This window comes from Acomys minous, assembly GCF_964271855.1.
Source record: "Acomys minous genome assembly, chromosome: 5".
Lineage (NCBI taxonomy): Eukaryota > Metazoa > Chordata > Mammalia > Rodentia > Muridae > Acomys > Acomys minous.
The window spans coordinates 127,100,420-127,116,828 of NC_140494.1; the positions used below are offsets into that span (position 1 = coordinate 127,100,420).

General features: G+C 44.9%; 1 protein-coding gene across 6 annotated transcripts in view; it reads left to right on the plus strand.

Annotated features, from left to right (window-relative positions):
- VPS13C (vacuolar protein sorting 13 homolog C) overlaps positions 1–16,409 on the plus strand; it is a 164,056-nt gene that overhangs the window by 71,630 nt on the left and 76,017 nt on the right. For all 6 annotated transcript variants that reach the window (XR_014779095.1, XM_084781224.1, XM_084781225.1 and 3 more), the window contains 10 exons: positions 1,229–1,308; positions 3,022–3,081; positions 4,371–4,530; positions 5,949–6,065; positions 8,289–8,392; positions 8,549–8,716; positions 9,159–9,463; positions 11,570–11,720; positions 12,335–12,443; positions 16,152–16,285. Coding sequence is in view for 5 of the 6 variants with exons in the window: in XM_084781224.1 (XP_084637350.1) it covers positions 1,229–1,308; positions 3,022–3,081; positions 4,371–4,530; positions 5,949–6,065; positions 8,289–8,392; positions 8,549–8,716; positions 9,159–9,463; positions 11,570–11,720; positions 12,335–12,443; positions 16,152–16,285 (1,388 nt within the window). In the remaining variant the exon portion in view is untranslated. The remainder of the gene's footprint in view (positions 1–1,228; positions 1,309–3,021; positions 3,082–4,370; positions 4,531–5,948; positions 6,066–8,288; positions 8,393–8,548; positions 8,717–9,158; positions 9,464–11,569; positions 11,721–12,334; positions 12,444–16,151; positions 16,286–16,409) is intronic.

Genomic DNA, 16,409 nt, shown 5'->3' on the forward strand with positions numbered 1-16,409 from the left:
TTGACGCTGCAGACGTGAGTAATGAACGTGAACAATACTTTTGCTAGGCTGTTTCTTCTTTATGTCAGTTAAGACTGGAGAGGAGACAGGAGAGAGAACTCAGCAGTTGAGAGCACATACTGTTGTCACAAAAGACCTGGGCTCAATTCCCATCATCCACACGGAGGCTCACAACTGTCTGTAACCCCAGGTCCAGCAGATCTGACCCTTCTGAATTCCTAGGGTACCAGGCACACATATACATGCAAATAAAACTCACATACCCAAAAGTAAAATACATAAATCTTTTTTTTAAAAAGTATAAAATGGAACGACAAGAGGCTGGGCTAACTTTCTAGTTGTCCTAGAAGCAGGATTTACAGTCTGTGAAGAGTAAAGTGTGGGTACCAGCTCTCCACACACAGATGTGGAAGCCAGTCCCTCTGTGTGGGTGTACACACACACACACACACACACACACACACACAATTTTGAGCTAACAAGATTTGTTTGTTTAGGTTTTGAGACCGAGCCCCCCTCTCTAGCCTGTGCCAGCCACAGACTCACTTGTAGCCCAGGCTGGTCTTGTACTCTACGAAGATCCTCTTTCCTCTGTCTCCCAAGGCCTGGGATTACAGCTGTAAATGACCACAGTGTTACTAAAAACAACTTGTGACATTCATCCTCTGTTTAAAAAATAGTAGTAATAAGGCTTTCTGTAGCCCCTTCCCCCCTAGGTCTAAGCAGAGACATTATTTAAATTACCTGAGTTTAGCAAATATAAATAAAACATTCTTACACAGTTTTAGAATGCAACAGTATATTGGAGAGGGTCTCAGTCTAGTCTCCCTATTTTGTAGTTTTGGGTTAAGGTCAGAGATGAATTATTATTCACATTTCCATATTATTATACCTGTAGTACATTCTGCTGCCCTAAAAATATACAGGAATCCTTAGGGATAATATCCTAACTATAAATACACAGGAATCCTTAGGAATAATATCCTAACTATAGATACACAGCAATCCTTAGGAATAACATCCTAAGAGGTTTTTACTGTTTTTGAGCAACTTATGAAAGCAAGCGGGAGGGGGTGTTGTAAGTAGCCTGATGTTGGAGCTAAGGATTCCCTCTGGCTTGTTTTTTGTTAATTCACAACCACGAAAATGCACACAGATACTCCTTTAACGTGGCACATCCTAAAGTTTCATAACAGCATCTTATTTGCAAACTGCTTTTCTTTCTTAGGATCCAAAAAGAAGCTGCTTCATTTGATTAGCTCTTCAGACAAACCCGGCTTAGATCTCTTAAAAGTGGAGTACATTAAGGTAAGGGCCGCAGGAGGATAACGCCGTTGTCTGGACCCCACGCTGCACCCCTGGAAAGAGGATGGCTGTGTGTCCCTGCAGTGGCTCAGGGTGTGTATAAGGAACAGGTCACAGAGGCTCGCTTGCTCTCAGACTGCTCCCTTCGTTGAGAACAGGGATGTTACAGAGCTGCCGGGCTGCTAACCCCGGTGGCAGAGCGCAGTGCGAAGCAGGTGCACCTCTGTCTCTGGGCCATGTTCACACCACTGCACTCCTTGGAAAGCGGTGACATTTAGTTGAGTCTACTACATTAAAAAAGGAAATGGAACTAGATTGAATTGAGAGGAGGGCTGCTAGGGCTGGGCGTGCGCTGAAAAATGGAGTCTAGTGAACGGGATGGAAGGAACTGATGCTGTTCACCTTCGTTTTGCTGGTGCCCTGACTTCCTGTTCTGTCTGCATGGGTTAGCGAATGCTTATGGTGTTAGACACTTGGATTGAAGTAGAAGTTGTTTCTCCCTTTTCTCCAAGTGGCTATAAGAAGAGAGAGATGTGGAAGTGAACAGCGTTCAAACAAACAGCCAGGTGGTGGTGGTAGCTGCGCACGTCTTTAATCCCAGCACTCGGGAGGCAGAGGCAGGTGGATCTCTGTTAGTTCGAGGCCAGCCTGGTCTACAAAGGAGTCCAGGACAGCCAGGGCTACACAGAGAAACCCTGTCTCAAAAAGTAAAACTAAACAACAACAGCAGCAACATTAACAAGCCATCCCAGGGCATTAAAAATGCAGTGAGTCATTTTCTAAGGGAAAGCTCAGAGCAGCCTAGATGAGAGAGGCTGGGAAAGTAGTTAGGGCAGAAAGCTGCTCAGGGGAGGGAGGTGTCGGCAGGGCTCCTGCTTCCTCTTTGTTCCCAAAGGGCAGAACTGAGTCCAGTGACAGGTTATGATGGCAGATAAATTGTTTGACTCAGAACAAAGACCCGCCTACAACAGCTTTCTCTAGAGATCCTGTTTGTAAAGAACTGATATGTCTCTCACTGGGGACTGAGGTAATCTTCGTAGAATGGTGTAAGCGTCAGCTGACGAGCGGGTGCGACGCCCTTCTGCTCTCTCACCTCAGACCTTATCTTTCTGACCCTGAGTTTCCCTGAGGGAATGCATCTTCCCCTGTGCTTAATAAGATCACTTTGCACTGTAATGAAAAAATAGAGTGGTGCAGTTTTACATTATGACAAGATGATAAATGGTTGCTTAGTTACTGCTGTGAAAAGACACCACAACTCAGGCAACTTATCAGGAAAGGACATGGGGCTCTTGAGGCCATGACCATCATGGCTGAGAGAGGGGCAGTAGGAAGGCAGACATGGTGTGAGAGCAGGAGCTGGGAACGCACATCCTTATCTACAAAGAGGAGGCAAAGGGCTAACTGAGGCTGGTGTGGGATTTGAAACCTCCAAGCCTGCTCCCGGTGACACATTCTCCTCACAGGGCCACACCTCCTAATCCTTCCCAAATAGTTCCACCAAGAGGGGACCAAGCATTCAAATATTAGAGCCTTCGGGGTCATTCTCACACAAACCACCACAACATTGTTCTCCCTCCCCTCCACCTCTTCCCTCCCCTCAGACCTCCGCCTCTCCCTCCATATCTACACACACACACACACACACACACACACATTATAAAAATTTGTTTACTTTGCTCTTAATTTCTTTTTTTTTTTTAATTTTGTTTTCAGGTTGATAAGAATGGGCCTAGTTTTCAAACTACTTTTGAAAAAACTGAACAAACTGTTAAGGTAAGAAGTTTTATTAAGACAGTCTATCTTATTTGAAAATAATGTGCTCTGGAAATCTCTAAGGCTCTTTAAGGAATACTAGGTGATTTGAGATGTGATTAAGAACCAACTGAAATTACAAGTTAGCCCCCTAGGTGTTACTGTGGCCTCTGCCTGTGATCCAGCTCAGAAAGCAACACTCACTGTGTCTGCTTTAAAAGCCTCAGTGTTATTCCCAGTTAAAGAGTTGTCACGACAGAGCATTTGGTTATAAAGAGCTAACAGGATTCTAAACAAGCCAGGTCGATACCATCTGGCAGTGCTGGAGCGGCAGGCCGTAAAGCCTAAGTGCATCTGCAGAGGGTATGGCTGAGAAAAACATAGAGGAGGAGGAGTTACATTAAAACAAAAGGCACCGCCCGCCCCCTCCCCCCTCAGTGGGATGACTCATGGGTAAAGCTCCTGCCAGGCCTCACCACCTGGGTGGGAACTTACTCAACATTCACGCTCTGGTTTCCACAAGCACACAGTGGTCTGCATGCCCCTCTACCACCATGTCAAATAAATACGTGTGTGTGTGTGTGTGTGTGTGTGTGTGTGTGTGAGAGAGAGAGAGAGAGAGAGAGAGAGAGAATGAGAGAGAAGTGGGGCGAGCTGTAGCTTACAGTTGGAGAGATGACATCATTTGCTATAATATTGTAAACCTTCCTTTTTTGTTACTTAGCCTTTTTGTTTTTATAAGTAATTTCTTGTTTCAGTTTGCTTTCCTAAAACCATAGATCTACAGTGTTGGCTCTTGAGAGGCATTCCTTAAATGTAATGCTCTCCGCTGTGAGTCATACGTGCTGTCTGATTTTATATGCTAAGGCTGCTACCATGTTTCAGAAGATCACTCTGTACTTGAGACTGTGTCCACAGTTCTGCCCCTTAAGCTTACATGTCATGGATGCCACATTTGGAATGACTTCTGGAAGTGGTAGCACATGATAACTCAGGAGTTTGATACCACAGCTTGGCACTTCCTATTATCTCAATAGCGCGGGAGGATCCGGAAAGCGGGACTTGTGCTGACTGTGTGTGTGGCCAGGGGAAGCAGTTACTGGCTCCATGACCATTTTGCTTGTGAGTGGAGTTGTCAGTTACTGTGATGCTCTCCTGTGTCCTTGAGTTCGTAGGAGTCATTTGCTGTCCTTATATCCCCACATCAGGGAGTCACGGACACTCTCTGTGTCCTGTCATGGAGGCAGCCTTTGCTGAGACCACGGATGACAACCGGGGAAGAACTAATTTTCTTTGTGAAACACTTGCAGGTGGCCTTTTCTTCTCTGAATCTGCTGCTACAAACACAAGCTCTTTTATCTTCTCTTAACTACCTAACAACCGTCATCCCGTCCGATGGTCAGAACACGGGGGTGGCCAAGGAGGTGCAGACTGTCACCGAGAAGCAGAAGAGCTCTCCCGTGCAGAAAGGTATGAGAGCAGCAGTGTTCTCCCTGACAAACACCCAAGAAGAACGGTTTGGAGGAGCAAAGATTTATTTTGCTTACAGTTTCAGAGATGTCAGTCTACGGACACTTGGTTCTGTTGCTTTGGAGTCTGTGTGTTGTCAGGCAGAACACAGTGGTGAAGCATGTGGTAGCAGTTGTGGTGGGTAGGAGGCAGACTAACAGAGAATATGTCCTACAAAGTGACACCCGTGCGTCACCTCCCTGTAATGCCGTTAGATCACGAGCTCGTTCATAGATTGACTCATACGGAAAGTCAGGGCCTTTGTATTCTATTCTCTTTCAAAACAAACACAGTAAACAGACAGATCTGCACGGTCAACAACCCAATCTTCAGCACGTGTTCCCAGGTACAAACCATGCTGTGGAGAAGGCGTATACCTGTGTTTCTTGTTTGCAAGTGCTTTAAAGTTTAATGCTAAGTGAGGAATGTTAGGCTCGGCCAGTTCGGTTGCTGGAATACCGTTCCCTCTGCTCCTGTGCTTTGCCTCAGTCGGATGGTGGTGGTGACACATACTTGCAGCTTCAGCACTTGGGAGGCTGTGGCAGGAGGATCCTGATTTCCAGACCAGTTTGGATGGGCCACATAGAGTGTTCTTGTCTCAAAACACATACATACACACACACACACACACACACACACACACACACACACCACAAACACTCACACACACACTCACACTACACACACTCACACACACACATACACACTGACACACACATACTCACACAGCCAGCAAATATAAGCAATACTGTTGTTTTAAGAAACTTCTTCCCCTCTTGCCTGGGGGACTACCTTGGGAGGGTCGCTAGAAGAGCACCTGTGTGTGTACTGATGTTTCCCCCATCACAGTGGCTCTGGAAGCGCCCTCCCGACAGTCTCTGAGGAAAGAGACGCAGAGACGTGAAGGCACGGACTGATTGCGTCTTTATAAAATCTTTAGTTTTATGTGTTGGGTATCCTGTCTGCATGTAAGTCTCTGCACTGCATGTGTGCAATGCCCATGATGTCCACCAGAAGACACTGGATCTTTTGGAGCTGGAGTGACAGATGGTTGTGAGCCACCATGTGCTCTCTGAACCATTTCTCCAGCACCGTGATGGCTGTATATTATTGGCTGGGAATCTGGAATTTAGACCTAAAATAATTTAGCTTACATTCTGATTATGTTGCTCAATGGTGTGGCTTCAGGCACATTACTTTACATTTTTGAATTTCATGTTCTATTTACTTTAGACTTTTTGCTTTTGTACTTATGTGTTTTGTATAATAGGTATTTTATATTTTATAAATATTTATATTCATATATTATATATTTTGTAAAATGTATGAAGAAACTTCTATAGAGTTCAGCTTACTAGAATCTGTTGTTTTATTTTTAGTGATGGCGTCCTCTAGAGATAGTGATGTTATTGGCTTTAGGCTGTTTGCCAAATTGAATGCTTTCTGTATCACTGTCTGTGATGAGAAGAGCAATATTGCTGAAATCAAGATACAAGGTAAAGTATTTAATGCTGTTTAACAACGAGCATTTCCTCCTCTTCCCTTTGCTCCCTTCCCCCTTTTTGCCGGGTTAGAGGTGAGCGGCACACAGTTGGCAGGGTGTGGCTGAGCTGGACACTTGCCTCCTCGGTTTAGATGGTGGCCAAGTTCTCTCTACTGTATTTTTTTTCTTTCTGTCTTTTCCACATTGGAAATATCTACACTTTGTTCACAAAACTTTTGTGGTCTCTGTCTCAGGCTACCGCTGAGGTAAGCAGCAAAACCAAAGGAGCCTGGGGAGGAGAGGGTTGCTTTCAGCGCACAGTTCCATGTCACAGTCCATCCCAGAAGGAAGGCGGGGCAGGAGCTGAAGCCGCTGGACCTCACGGCTCATTAGCTTGGGTCTCATGGCTTGCTCAGCCTGCTTTCTCACAACCTAGCACCACTGTCCAGGGTGGCACCACACACCATGGCTGGGCCCTCCCCCATCAATTAGTAATTAAGGCAGAGCATTATAGACTTACCTATAGGCCAGCCTTATGGACACATTTTCTCAGCTGAGAACCCTCCCTCCCAAGTGGCTCTAGCTTTTGTCACGTTGAGATAAAACTAACCAGCACAGTATCTGTGTAAATAATGGCTTAATATCTATGTCATAAAAATTTACTCTATGCTTTCTTATCCTGAATTGATATCCTTGCATTAGACTTCCCCACGTCCCCTGGGAACTAAAAATGTATGTAATTATCTTTTTTAAAATTGTGTTTTGATTTTTAACCATCGTTAATATACACCTGAGAGGACAGGAGGAGTCTTTTCAGTGTAGTTGGAAAAATGATTGGTACATTTAGGGTTTTTCTTCTTCTTTTATTCTTTGAGAATCTCATACACGTGTACAGTGAGCGATGACTGTAGTTACCGCCATTCCCCCACGTGCACAGGGAGAGATGACTGTGGCTACCGCCATTCCCCCACGTGCACAGGGAGAGATGACTGTAGCTACCGCCATTCCCCCACGTGCACAGGGAGAGATGACTGTAGCTACCGCCATTCCCCCACGTGCACAGGGAGAGATGACCGTAGCTACCGCCATTCCCCCACGTGCACAGGGAGAGATGACCGTAGCTACCGCCATTCCCCCATGTGCACAGGGAGAGATGACCGTAGCTACCGCCATTCCCCCACGTGCACAGGGAGAGATGACCGTAGCTACCGCCATTCCCCCACGTGCACAGGGAGAGATGACCGTAGCTACCGCCATTCCCCCACGTGCACAGGGAGAGATGACCGTAGCTACCGCCATTCCCCCACATGGACAGGGAGAGATGACCGTAGCTACCGCCATTCCCCCACGTGCACAGGGAGAGATGACCGTAGCTACCGCCATTCCCCCACGTGCACAGGGAGAGATGACCGTAGCTACCGCCATTCCCCCACATGCACAGGGAGAGATGACCGTAGCTACCGCCATTCCCCCACATGGACAGGGAGAGATGACCGTAGCTACCGCCATTCCCCCACGTGCACAGGGAGAGATGACCGTAGCTACCGCCATTCCCCCACGTGCACAGGGAGAGATGACTGTAGCTACCGCAATTCCCCCACGTGCACAGGGAGAGATGACTGTAGCTACCGCCATTCCCCCACGTGCACAGGGAGAGATGACCGTAGCTACCGCCATTCCCCCACGTGCACAGGGAGAGATGACCGTAGCTACCGCCATTCCCCCACGTGCACAGGGAGAGATGACCGTAGCTACCGCCATTCCCCCACGTGCACAGGGAGAGATGACCGTAGCTACCGCCATTCCCCCACGTGCACAGGGAGAGATGACTGTGGCTACCGCAATTCCCCACTGCAGCTCCTCTCGGGTCCTCCCAACATGTCCCACTCAGCTTCCTGTCTCCTTCTTCTGCTTAGTAACACTAACTTCCGAGTGCTGCCTGTCTGTGCATGGATGTAGGGCCACATGTAAGAGCGTGTGTAACCTACCAGCGGCCATGTCCACAAAGAACAGTGACTTTCTCATCAAACTGCTATCACCTTATGAAGGGGTCAGGCTCATATAATTGACTTTAACAAGAATATAAGCTTGATGTTAAAAATATTCAACATAAAGTTTACTAATAGCGAGTTGTGAAATTGCGTACTTTCCCAAATCATACAATATAATGAAAATACATATGCTATATCAACAGAAATATAAATATATAAAAATATAATAATTCATTCTTTTTCAGGCCTCGATTCATCCCTTTCTCTTCAGTCAAAAAAGCAGTCACTTTTTGCCAGGCTGGAAAACATTATTGTCACAGATGTTGATCCCAAGACAGTTCATAAGAAAGTATGTAACACTCAACATAGAGATTCTATTTTAAAATATCCTATTTTAAAAATTAAATGTATTTCTATAAAGATTATACTTGCAGGCCTTTTCCAACAGGGCTTTATTTCGCAATTGCCCTTCTGGCCAGAGTAATTCACATTTCTGGTTTTTCAGGCTGTGTCCATAGTTGGAAATGAAGTTTTCCGCTTTAACCTGGATTTGTACCCAGATGCTACAGCAGGGGAGTCCTATGCGGACATGTCCACCATGGACGGGGTGGTGGCTTTGCACGTCGGCTGCATTCGGATTGTCTACCTTCATAAGTTCCTCATGTCGCTGCTGGTAAAGTCACACTCTGTGTTCCTCTACAGCAGAAACTGCTGTGATCACATTTGTTGTCAACGTTGGCTTTTAGGTGGTGGATGTTTTTAATCATGCCTGGTGTGTACGAATGAAAGTAGCAGCCGAAAGCCCTCTTTATTAACACTTGAAATCTAAGTCACTGAATGATTTTTGAGTCTAATTGAAATTAATTTTCTAGAATGAACAGAAGCTAGCTATTTTAGTGCCAAAGTGTTGAAAATATGTTCACGGTGCGCACCCTGCTCAGTGACGGGGCAGCTCGAGACTGGGTGGCCTGTCTTGATGCCCTCCTTTCAGTAGGAAAATAGGCTCCACTCCAAGCAGGCACGCCCTTGGAGGAGGCGCACGTGTGTTGGCAGAAGGCAGGCTCGTCTACAGATGTCCCTGCTTCTGACTTTCCCATTTTACGTATTGTCTGCAGAGCTTCCTGAACAATTTCCAGGTGGCCAAAGAAGCGGTGAGTGCCGCCACTGCCCAGGCTGCCGAAAAGGCTGCCACGAGTGTGAAAGACCTCGCCCGGAGGAGTTTCCGTGTCTCCGTCAGTGTTGATTTGAAAGCGCCAGTCATTGTCATCCCCCAGTCCTCCGTGTCCCCCAATGCTGTCCTGGTTGATCTCGGACTGATCAGGGTTCACAATCAGTTCAGTGTGGTGTCTGGTGAGGACGCGGTAAATCCTCCTGTGATTGACAAGATGGAGGTGCAGCTCACGGAACTGAAGCTCGCAAGGTACGCGCGCTCGGTGGCTGTGCTAGGAAGATATGCTAGTTTCTCATGATATTTCCATACCATGCTTCTCGTACAAAGAACCGTCTTCTGATACAAAGAGCTGTGTTCCCTGATTAGCTGGAGTGTGTGTGTGTGTGTGTGTGTGTGTGTGTGTGTGTGTGTGTGTGTGTGTGTGCGTGCGCGCGCATCCTCTGTTTAGTGCTATCAACTTGTTTACATTTTCTTTAATATTTGTATATCACTGTCCAGAACAGTGGTTGCTAATCCTTTGAGGATAGACATCTTAGCCCCGTGTAGTGATGCACACCTTTAATCCCAGCACTCGGGAGGCAAGAGTAGGCAGATCTCTGTGAGTTCAAGGCCAGTCTGGTCTACACAGAGAGTACCAGCTAGGATTACACAGTGAGACACTGTCTTTAAAAAAAAAAAGTGAGTAAGCAAGAGAATAGAAGAATGCATATCTTGATCCTTTGCCCCCCAGTGTCTTAGCCCGTGTCTCTCAACAGCAAGGCCATTTATTTATTTTTAAATCGCTCACGATATAAATATAGTTTCTAGAGACTGACATTGGCATGCCGTGCGATGGGAGTCAGGATTGAGACAGTGTCAGTTAGCCCAGCGGTGTCTAGTGTAGCCTTCCCCTTCAGCTGCGCTGGCCTCCGGGAGCACACGTGATCACACATGACTGTCGAGGAGGCGTCTAAGGCAGCAGATCCTCACTGCTGATGGCTGTCCACCCTTTCTGCGCGGAGCTCAGTGGTTGTGGTTCTCAGCGCTCATGCCATGTCGCATGCGAAGACAGGAGATGATTTAAAACTGATTTTCATCTCATCAAAGGTGATTTAATTATACAAAATTTAAAAAGCCAGCTACAGGCCAAGTCAGGAAGGTAACCCTTGTGAGAGTGTTCTGCATCCCTTAGCAATGGCCTTGCTCTCTGATTTCACTTTGCTGCTGGTTCCTCGTTGTCAACAAATACAGTGCTGTCCTCTGCTTAACCACAAACATGCACTCTGAGGAAGGCACTGTCGGTGATTGACTGTATTGTGAGAGTGTCACAGTGTGATTTTAGTCAAGCCTCCGTCTGTCCTGCCATCTGTGTCAGCGCAGCCAAGTCACGTGATAAATGTGACCCGATGAGTCTGCTCAGAGTATAAGATGCCGTTTTTTGTTGTTGTTGTTGTTTTTGTTTTTGTTTTTAATGGTGAATTTTTCTTATAAGAAGAAAGAATAGATTCTAAAATTGTAGAAAGTTTAGTGAATGAGAAAACTACTGATGGTGTAATTTACCATCTTGTGAAACACTATGCACTGTATGTAATTGCCTGAGTGTTATATGTTATTATATATATTTATGTGTGTGTGTGTGTGTGTGTGTGTGTAACAATGGGTAGAATTGTTTACATTCGATGTGTTTGATGGGTAATCTACACAAATTTCTCTACATGCACAGGAGTAAATGTATTACAATATGATTTTGTTACAGGTGCATAGTCCCCAAGCAATAGGACCTTTGTTTTAAACACTCATGTAGATGTGGTCCATTGTTGACTGAAGGATTGTAATGTAACACAAACTATATTATTCTTAGAAAGATGAATTTCACTCTTTCTTGTATATGTACAGCATTGTGAATTAAAGAACAAACAAGACCAAACAACCTTTAGCTCAGTTCATCTCTTTTCTACAGTTTTAAGAAAAAAAATTTTTTTTAGCCAGGTATGGGGGTGCATGCCTTTAAATCCAGCACTCAGGAGGCAGAAGCAAGCAGATCTCTGAGTTCGAGGCTAGCCTATTCTACAAAGCAATTTCCAGATCAGCCAGGACCACACAAAGAAACTTTGTCTTAAACAAAAACAAAAACCCTTCAAAACTAAAACAAAACAGTTTTCTTAATTTCTCAATTACACATTTTAATCTGTCTCTGTTAGTGGATTATAAGTTAGTTATTAACGCAACTTTCAAACCCCTGAAGCCACACTGTTGTAAATTGGTTCTAGAGCAGCAGGTAACCCTTGGCATGCAATCTGATGCCTTTTGTGATGGCCTGTGATTATGTGTTCTCTCTCTTTCCTTGCCCTACCCCCCCCCCCCCCCCCCCATTAGGACAGTAATCCAGCCAGGTGGTGCCTCCCATCCTGACATTCAGCTGTTGCATCCAATTAACTTGGAGTTTTTTGTACATCGGAATCTAGCTGCAAGCTGGTACCACAAGGTGCCTGTTGTAGAAATTAAAGGGCGCCTTGATTCAATGAATGTAAGTACGTGCATGAAAATAACTTACTGTTGAAATTTCAACCCTGAAGGCTTGCTCATGTGTACCCAAGGGAAGTGCAGACTATTTTCTGCATGGCCAAAGAAACACTTTTGTGAAACTTTTTCCAGTAAGGTCATTAATCTTGCCAGTAGAATTTAATCCTTCCTTAAGTATTATTAATTTTTAAGTCTGCTACATACTCATTGAAGAAATCTGTGCACAAATTATTTATTGTTATATTCTCTCTCATATCGTGTATTGTTTACACATTTGCTTTTGAGGAGATCAGAGTATGCTGAAGATAAAGATACTATTCCTTAAGGAGTTTCCAGAATTTTCTATTTAAAAAATGGATTAGATTTCTTTAAGTACAATTAACCTTAAGTAAAAACCAGCCAATAGAGTTAACATTGATTTGCAAATATTATTATTTATGTTTTAACATATTATTCAAAACTGCAAAAGTTAGAGTGAAGCAAGAAGTAAAGCCTTGGGCGGCGACTCTGTCGCATCTCAGTTGCTGTTAAGATCACTCTCTTCTTTGCTCAGAGTCTTTTCCATATTATAGTTGTCTCGGTTTAAAATGAATTTTTTATTTATCATCTATTTCACAGGTTAGTCTAAATCAAGAAGATCTTAACCTTCTGTTTAAAATACTGGCAGAAAATCTCGGCGAGGCCACTGGAGACATGGATACAGGGAAACCTAGGATACAAGAGACCGGTGAGAGGCCGAGGGCTGCTGACACATGCGCTGCGCCTCCTTACGCTGACACATGCGCGTGCACCTCCTTACACTTCAGTAGGCACTGACGTGCTTTCAATCTAGACAGCTCTTTTATTCTAAACCTACAGTAGGGATTTAACCAGTATGCTGAGGCACACACTGTGCTGCTGTGCTACGTCTCCAGCCTGAAACAGCATAAATGTGTGGTACACAAACGCACATTTAGAAATCTTGACTTGTTTTACCAAAAAAAAAAGAAAAAAAAAACCCAAACAAACACACAAACAAGATGTTGTTGAATGAAAGCATGACTAGACCTTACTTCTCTCCTTTCAGCCCAGCACACAATCACTATTTAGCCTGTCTCCATGCCGCTTGCGCTGGGCGAAAGTAATTAGGAAGGGTGGCCATTCACCAGTGGTAGATTTCTGTTAAAAGTCTTAAGTTATAGAGCTGAGCATGGTGGCGCACGCCTTTAATCCCAGCATTCAGGAGACAGAGGCAGGAGGATCACTGTGAGTTTGAGGCCAGCCTGGTCTACAAAGTGAGTCCAGGACAGCCAAGCTACACAGAGAAACCCTGTCTCGGAAAAAAAAGAAAACAAAAACAAAAGAAAAAAAAAACCTTAAGTTGTATATTAAAAAATTAAGTATGCTAGGCTGTGGCATCATATTTTACCTGATATTTAAATAAGACAGTGATAAAGTGTAAGAATTTAAATTATGAATAAATTACTACTTTTCAGAGATAGTAAATATATTAAAATGAAAATAGCACACGTTTAAATGATTAATTATGGCAATTTTTACTTAAAAAGTTATAATATTTTAAAGCTCTTATATGTATATATATGTGTATGTATGAATAACAATCACATATGTATACACATATAATGAATATATCATGCAGACAAAATATACCTTTGCTTTTTTCAAACAAGTGGTGGCACCTGTGTATATGAGCTCACGGTGCTTTGCTGATGTTTTCCTCAATTAACAGTTGCACCTGTGCATATTTCATACCCGTGTATGTGCTGGTCTCAGTTCCTGCCATTGTTTTCAGTGGTTTCAATGGCATTAAATTCTGCTGAAGTATTACAAGTTTTAGCAAGTATCTAAGGAGAGCTACTCAGGTCGAGCTTTTCACTGGTAGCCCTGTTGCACTGAGTGGCCTTGCACATCTCCTTTGCATGTGTGTCTGTAGTGTTTTAACAGTGAAAGGGTATGAGGTCTTTATTAACGTAGTTCTCATTTAGTGAAGGGCTAATTAAATTAATTTTTTTTTTTCAAGACAGGGTTTCTCTCAGTAGCCTTAGCTGTCCTGGACTCACTTTGTAGACCAGGCTGGCCTCGAACTCACAGAGATCCTCCTGCCTCTGCCTCCTGAGTGCTGGGATTAAAAGTGTGTGCCACCACCACCTGGCTTAATATTGGTTTTAATAAATTAATTTAACTTAAATCTTATAACTTTATTGTTTTGAGAATTTCATACATGAATACAATATGGTTTGATCAATTTAAAATTTGATAGAACTTACACTCTGTACCCTGCCATGAGTCTCTGTAGCTTTCTAACAGTTTTAAAAAAAATATTTTATTAATTTATTCTTATTGCATCTTAATTGTCATCCCATCCCCTGTACCCTCCCATTCCTCCTTCCCTCCCATTTCCCCCTTACTTCCGTCCCCTATGACTGTGACTGAGGGGGACCTCCTCCCCCTGTACATGCTCATAGGGCTTTCTAACAGTTTAATTGAATATTTTGAAACCTCTGTCCATTAACTGAGGGATAACTATTTCACTGTACATTTCCCCCCTTTTATAGTATACAAGTCTAATGTAGCTCCAGCTATTAGCCTCGGAACCACCTGTGCAGCCACCATGACCAGGATGTAGCACATCTCTCTGCATCGTTCTTCCCTGACAGACCCTGCCTGCCCCTGTCCACTCACAGCTCACTGCTGTCCATCCTGTTAGGACAGACCCTGCCTGCCCCATCCACTCACAGCTCACTGCTGTCCATCCTGTTAGGACAGACCCTGCCTGCCCCTGTCCACTCACAGCTCAGTGCTGTCCATCCTGTTAGGACAGACCCTGCCTGCCCCTGTCCACTCACAGCTCACTGCTGTCCATCCTGTTAGGACAGACCCTGCCTGCCCCTGTCCACTCACAGCTCACTGCTGTCCATCCTGTTAGGACAGACCCTGCCTGCCCCGTCCACTCACAGCTCACTGCTGTCCATCCTGTTAGGACAGACCCTGCCTGCCCCTGTCCACTCACAGCTCAGTGCTGTCCATCCTGTTAGGACAGACCCTGCCTGCCCCTGTCCACTCACAGCTCACTGCTGTCCATCCTGTTAGGACAGACCCTGCCTGCCCCTGTCCACTCACAGCTCAGTGCTGTCCATCCTGTTAGGACAGACCCTGCCTGCCCCTGTCCACTCACAGCTCACTGCTGTCCATCCTGTTAGGACAGACCCTGCCTGCCCCTGTCCACTCACAGCTCACTGCTGTCCATCCTGTTAGGACAGACCCTGCCTGCCCCAGCCCACTCACAGGTCATTGCTGTCCAGACCTGTGACACTGTCAATGGCTAATTTTACTCGTTTATGCATTTTATATAAATGCAGTTTGCTCTTTTCTACGATTCATGAGACTGTCAGGCAGGCTCTTCAGTGGTCCTTTCTCCAGGGATCCCTGACTCTGCCCTAGGAGGCTGGAATTACAAGTGGGCTGGCGTACCACTTAGGACTTATTTGGTACCAGGAACCCAAACTTCTATCTCCTTGCTTGCAGGGCGAGTGCTTTAGTCACTGAGCCATCTCCACAGCCCCTTCCTGTGGTTTTCATTTGGTCCTCATTACTAACGAATTAAAATATTTTATATGTGCCCTTTGCCTACTTGAGTATCTTCTTGTGTGACTGTCCGAACCTGTTATCAATTCTTCTCATTTGAAGCAGTTCTGGAGTAAGATGGCAGATGAAACTCTGCTCGCTGTATTGTCTTCCCAAGGGTGTTGATGAGAAGTGTGGCTTTCCATGTGGGTTTTGGTGTAGGTTCTACTGCAGGCCTCTGGTGTGCTGAGTTAGTGGTCAGGATGATGCTAGCTGCGCTGACATGCTGGCAGATTTGTGTAGTTGACAGGGAGGGCTGTCAGGTCAGACTGATGCGCAAGGCACCACATTTGTCTAAACAATTAATGTGGGTTGTGGACAATGAATTTCTTTCCCCTGAGGGGAGTTTTAGGAGTTCAGCAAGACAGTCCATGCGCAGCTCACCACACAGTGTCTGGAACACGGTGCACATACAACAAATGGTAGCTTTATTATTTTTGTGTGTGCTAGGTTAGAAAACAGTTCTTTTGCGTTCACAGTATGTGTTTCAGAATAGCATCCTAGGCATGGAACTTCTTCCTGGATGGCCGTACATGGCGCCTTCTCCTCCCTCAGCCTTGTCTTCTCTCGTGTCTTCCCTCTGTGCATTTATGCACAGCCCACTAATATTTGCCTACTTCTTGGCAATAGGTTCCTTTTTGATTCTTCCATTTGACTTTCACCTTGTATGTCTCTTACTAAACCATGAGTTTTCTAAGGCCGAGAGCTGACGTGGATTTGCGGATCTTCAGGGTGCTCACGCGCGCATGCAGTAAGTGTCTGTGAGAGAAACGAATGAATAGACCCGTGTGTTTCTATTTAACGTCTTTAGGTGAAACTAAAGCATGCCGAGAAGTCTCTATGCCGCAGGGTGTGCACGCCACACAGGATACGCCACCGGCCAGAGTGGAAGAGACCAGATCCCTGGACATCATTAATGTACTGTTAAACTTTGAAATTAAGGAGGTATGTAATTGTCACTGCTTTTTACAAAGTGAGGTGAACAGATTGGGGAGACTGCTATTGTTTTAGTAAGCTAAATTCGTAGACTGCTAATGTGATGATGCTTTAAAATATGAGAATTTAGTAA